At 36.4% G+C, this 6,000-nt stretch overlaps 1 protein-coding gene across 3 annotated transcripts in view; it reads right to left on the bottom strand.

Annotated features, from left to right (window-relative positions):
• Positions 1-1,648: 1,648 nt before the first annotated feature.
• Positions 1,649-6,000, bottom strand: part of col12a1a (collagen, type XII, alpha 1a) — a 51,730-nt gene continuing 47,378 nt past the window's right edge. For 2 of the 3 annotated variants that reach the window (XM_067479356.1, XM_067479357.1), the window contains 2 exons: positions 4,946-5,116; positions 1,649-2,497 (listed from right to left, as the gene is read on the bottom strand). In XM_067479356.1, coding sequence (XP_067335457.1) covers positions 2,349-2,497; positions 4,946-5,116 — 320 coding nt within the window. In that variant the 3' untranslated portion in view covers positions 1,649-2,348. Of the gene's footprint in view, positions 2,498-3,176; positions 3,362-4,945; positions 5,117-6,000 lie in introns of those variants that run through there. The other variant, XM_067479358.1, reaches the window with a different exon arrangement.

Raw genomic sequence — 6,000 nt, 5'->3', positions numbered from 1 at the left:
ACTTGGATTTTAGGGCGTATAACTTTATATAACAATAGTACACAAATGCCCTGCAGTGTTTATTTGCTGTGTTGAAATTTGTTGTATTTAAAGAATTTGCTCATCATAATGAAACAGTGTGAAAAGTCTTTGCAAGTTTTGAAAGTTAGAGAATGTGTGACTTTTTTAACCATTTTTAGAAATTAGGCAGTACACATGTAGCAGAGCATGGATTATTCAATTATAGGTCTATGACGCAGAAGAGTGGAATAAAGCAGGAAGCAGCCGGACAGACACTTAGCGTGAGCAGGGAATTCCTTGTTAGTTTTAATGTCTGTGTAGGGGTTGTTGACACTATGATTTATTTAGAAAATGATTCTTAATTCGGGCATTAAGACCACCAATAGACCTACATGCTAGTGTGGAAAAGACACTCTTTAAGATGGGACGACTGGAGACAAAACAGAAGTTTGTTAAAATCTGGAACAAGCACAGACTTTAGAACAGCCCACTTGAAACTATTGCCCCAAAGTGAACACAGATGCAAGCTGGATTGTCAACAAGCTTAAAGTAATCAGCAGACAGAAACCAGACAGGGTCATAGTGAGGCTTAAAAAAAATCAGAGCCTGATGTTTGAGAAGTATTGTGAACAGTGTTTTGCTTACAGGTGAACATTTTTCCAATGTACATACCAGTACTACGTAAGAGTAGCTGTAGAGAAAAGCCACATCATAAAGGTGAAGGGTGCAGTGAGACCTTAGCTGTGGGGTTTATGTTCTTCCATAGGCTGTATATCAATTTGCCGCTAAAGGAAGATTTACATAGCAGCCAATCAATTTTACCTCTGTTCTTATTGAGGCTCTTTTCTGTATGTGAAGTGCTTTTACAGACTCACATCTGCCTCCTTTACACCTAACATGTACCAGCTGTTCAGACACTCATACTATACTTTATTGTACGTGCAAGAATTCCCAACTCTCCTTGAATATAAACGCCTATGAAATCTCTTTGGGTTCCCAGATTGTCTTAAGGTGCTTCTCAATTGGAGCATTTAGTGCATGTCATTTCCATAAAGGAAGTTTCCCATGTCTTAGAACTCCTTCATAGACTTGCTTTTACTTCATCACAATAAACAGAAATTGCATCAGTTGTTACTTACCATATACATGTTTAATTTTAATGCTGCCCAATCACATCTGCATCATTCCCGTATGGAAATCTTTTCATAGTCATTGCAACCTGATAAGATAAAAGCCGAGTGGATTTATATAAAAGACCATGAAGGCTGTTTGTTTTCATAGTCCCTCCTTTCTTGTTACCCTAACACGAACTGACATTCCGGATGGTGCAAACTGTCTTGGTCTGTCAAAATAAATAAAGGTTAAACTTCAAAGCATACTTTTTCAAGGCCTAACCCTAGTAAGAACAGGCTTGGTCACTCAAGATCAAATAAAATCTGTTTTATCTAGTGGAATTTAGCATAAAAATTAAGACAGCTGAATATGAAGGTGTCATTGGACAGCAGTTATGCATATGACCTTCAGCTTTTTCCTATTAAATGTCCAAGAAGTGGTTTTGGCTGCATGCACCGTGTGTTGTACAGGCACTGTAAGAAGTTATAACGTTATCATTAAAAGACAAAAATGACTGTTAAGCTGAAACTAATGCTACATTTTCAGTAGTTTTATTGAAAAATGCCTCTTCTGTTTCAGAAATAAATAAGAAAATACAGCTGTGTGGAATTCACAAAATAAATGCAATTTTATGTCCATAGTCTTGCAACCAAATCCAAACTGCAGCTAAAGAAAACAACAATTATTTTCTGACTTACAAATCCTCAGTAAATATACAGCACAAACATGCAATTCCACCAAAACAGAAAAGAAAAATTTGGTTTGTTACAATCAGTCATATTATTATTCGGTTTACAAGCCATACAAAACATCACAATGAACAAATCTTTGGGAATAAAATGAATCTTTTTTTTTTTTTTTAACAAATGGAGTATCTGAAACAGCTTTACAAACTGAAATTTAACAAAAACAACATGAGCAGTCTGAAAGTGTCTACAAACATACACACTGTACTTCTTTTGACAAACTTTCTGCTGGTTTTTAGGTGATTAGTGCATTAGACATTAGAGTCTGAAAAACACTTGCAGTTATATTACAAGCAGACACTTAAAGGGAAACAATTAGCAAGCACACGTTGGTAATGAACAAACGTAATAATACAAAGTTTGTATTAATCTTGCTAAACTTGTTCAATATAGATAGGGGTATCAAACCCATATGAAGTCTAGTTTTGTTCTGAATACCACCACGGAAAATATTTCAATATTACACTTTTGGAGAACTCATTATTGTAGCTATAATGCTAGTGTTTCTGTATTGTCTTGTGGTAGTGATCTCTTTCCTCGAAGGATTCGTGAGTAACCTGGTGATTGTATTGTCTCAAACTCTTCAGCTGGCTCCACGGGTATAGGCACTACTTCGGGTTCAGGTGGGTAGCGGTTGGCTAGAAAAGTATTCGGGATGGCCAATCAAAAAGAGGATTTCTTCTTCAACTTACATGCACAATTTAAATTATATTGCACTATGGACTTTCTAAAATGCCCTGGGTCAAACTATTGCTTCCTAAAATACCAAAAAAAAAAAAAAAAGCTATATAATCATTTACAATAACATCCAACATAATAAAATGTAGTAAAGTAACCAGCTGATACTACAAGAGACACATGGAAATGGTAGGAAAGCAACATTTAGCAATGATTTGGCCAATGTACACAAAAAACATGATGATTAAAAGTGAAACATGCTTCAGTCTGGATAAGAGTTGTTTAGGTCACTTAAGGCATTGTAAACAGAGGTTATGCTGGTGTTAAGTAAGCAGAGAGTTATGAGGCACAAGCTCAATACAAATGTTAACTTGGTTTTTAGTGAAATGACCTGGTTCATACAATCATTTACAAGGTAAAAATTAGTTTTATGTACACATATGACCTCTACATTAACATTGCTTTCAGTTATGAAGTCCTCTGTGTTAGTAGTTGTTTTGGGTGTTTTGGGTATTTGTACATGCTTCTTCCTTCGTAGAAATACTCAGTCTCTGTTTTTTATTTCCCATTTTCTTGTGGTTCAAGATGCAAACAGGCCAGCAGGTTGCCATCATTGTAGCTTGTAGCTGTGAGTTGATGTTAGTGCCAGTTCCGCTCCGTTCTGTTTTTTTTTTTTTTTTTGGCTTTCGTAATGTTTTAATGTTCAGTAATTATGTCCATGGTGAGTATCTTTACATGCCCCATAGCAAATGGGCAAACATCTCAGAAACAGGACTTCAAAGTGTAAGCAGCACAGGTGACCTAGAGCGTTTACTATGCCAAACCTGAAAATAGTTCAAATAGGGTGTAAGTCTTCTCTGTGGAACAATGTTATTAGCATTTTATTTGATAAAATACGAGCCATCATAAACCACTAGAACTAAAATGTATTCACATCATGAACCTTTTTCCATTGAACTGTGGTAAGAATGATTAAAACGTTAAGAGGCTTTTGGTCAGTGTCTTTTTTACTAGAGTAAAGGTAAAGAAAATTCTAATAAACTGAATAACTCATTCGCTCTAACATAAGTTGCAATGGTTAGCATGTCTGGCTAAATGGCTTACCTCACTATTTACCGAGCATGTTCTTATGGGTTACTGCTTAGCCATGTTTAGACTATCATATAAGCTATATCTGTTGTTTAGTATTTTTTCATTGTGGGACCATTAGACCTGAATGTTCACAGTAGGCGTAGGCTAATGTCAAGCTTTTTATCGGATTTGGGGAAGCTGGGGAAGTACACTCCAACAACCCCAAAACGTGTTTTACACTACAGCACTATGCTTGCTGTTACTATCGTAACATTAAAAGTAGAAAAAAACATTCAAAATGTTTATGAACAATAAATAACATTCCTGCAATACCAGTTCAGTAATGTGAGTTAAAGCATCTAACATTTACTTTGTAAAATTCTGTTAAAGAATCATTTGAATAATTTTCTAAATAAATTGTATTGTCCACAACCAGTATATGCACACTCATAACAATACCATAGATCTCTGTTGTTATCCAAAAACTGAACACATCAGCCAGAAACACTGCTGGACAGGGTCACAGTTGCTTCATTGCAAAACTTGTGATTCTTGTGTTTATGAAATTATAACATTGCCCTGCATGATCTGAATTGGCATTTCCTTCTACCTGAGGTATTCACATGTGGAGTTACACAGTAACTTGTTACACTTTGAAAATATTTATAAGAATCACAATTTTCTTACATGAAGAAACATGTCACCCAACGGAGCGGTTTGTCTGGCTTATGTTTTTTTATTACCTTTAGACAACAATGGAGATCTATGGCACAGACAAACAATCTAATCCAGGCTGCAGACACATTGACAAGCAATAAAACATTGAGCGGAGAAGACTGAATGTTGGTTTTAGCATCTGTATGGCAATTGTGAACACTACCCTTTATTTAGAGAGTGACCGACGTTTTTGTTTTTATAAAGCATGCTGTTATTATTTCCACATCATCTACTTCAGCTTTTAGAGATGCTAGTTATCTACCTCGAACTATGGGATTATCCTAAATCTTAGTTTCATGCAACCTAGCAGTCAAGTGCATTATAATAGACACTGTGTCTGTTCTCTTTTTGATTAATCAAGATTGATCAGCCAATTTTAATGGTTAATATGCCACCTGCATATCTGTCACGTGAGAAAAAGAAGCGGTAATTTTTGGGTTTAAATCTAAGAAAACACTGTTCTTACGGAAACAGTGTATTTGCCTTCTGTTCATAAACTGCTCCTCTGGAACACACATTGTCAAAGAAAGAAGTAGTGCACAGCGCAAATGTATTTTAGTCTGCATACTCTCTTCTATTTAATGTAGTACCAGGAAGAACCTAGATAGTATTAGTTGTACCTGTGTATCCTTGTCCGTTGTAAGGAATGCCAACACACTGAGAGGAGTCGCAGTATCCAGGGGGGCCTGGTGGTCCCCTAACCCCAGGAATACCCTGGCGACCTGGAGGGCCACTAGGCCCAGGGGTTCCAGATGGACCTGGGGGTCCTGTTCTTGACTCTCCCTGTGGCCCTGCAAGAGGGAGACAGAAGGAAGGTAGGTAAGGTTAATTTGAGGAGATTTCCTGGAGTTCAACATAAAAAAACTCTCTTACATCACATGTAAATCTTCAGTGGAAATGTTGGGGGTAACACAGGGCTGTAGCACTATAATTTAAAAGTTTCAGTGGCTCATTTAAAAAAAAAAAAGACTGTGAAGTAACCCCCCTGGCCCCGTCTGTCTAGACGGTTAAAACTCGGGATGGAATTCTTTTTCCCCTCTCTCTTTTTCTTTCCCTTAAGTGAGCCCATGTGTTGTCAATGAAGAAAGCTCATTGTACAACAATCTGGACCTCCACACACAGAGTGCACACACAAAAGTGAGTCATCAAGAGTGGATTTCCTCCCACTGGTCCTAAGTTGTTTCTCACTTCAGTCACGGAGACAGACATGTCACTGTCACTAATGTTGTTTTCTAGACATCAATGAAGGTTTCTGTTCTTTGGCAATAGCTTCACCAGGGAAAAGAAATCCTCTGACGAGGTTTTTTTTTTTTTTTTACAAAAAAAAAAAATTATTGGATATCTTTTGCAAAGAAGTAATTTTCAAAATTATTGTTTCTAAAAATTGTTTCTAAAACTGTAATATGACCTTGATACAAGATTAAATGGAGATTAACTAAACTCTCTCCCTAATAATCAAATTTATATTTTAAATTTGCATAGTGTTCACAGAAGCTCAATCCACACATGACATAAATCTTTAAGAGATAAAAGAAGTGGGAATGTGTTTACGATGCAATACAGCTGCCTAAAACAAGGGACCAGAATCATATTGTAGATAAACATTTTACATTTTGGCTGGACTGTGTCATTTCATTTGACTAATTGTACTCTGTTCTAAAAAGGTCTCATGTTC

This window comes from Channa argus, chromosome 16 (assembly GCF_033026475.1).
Source record: "Channa argus isolate prfri chromosome 16, Channa argus male v1.0, whole genome shotgun sequence".
NCBI lineage: Eukaryota > Metazoa > Chordata > Actinopteri > Anabantiformes > Channidae > Channa > Channa argus.
This window is presented reverse-complemented; position numbering and strand designations above follow the sequence as displayed.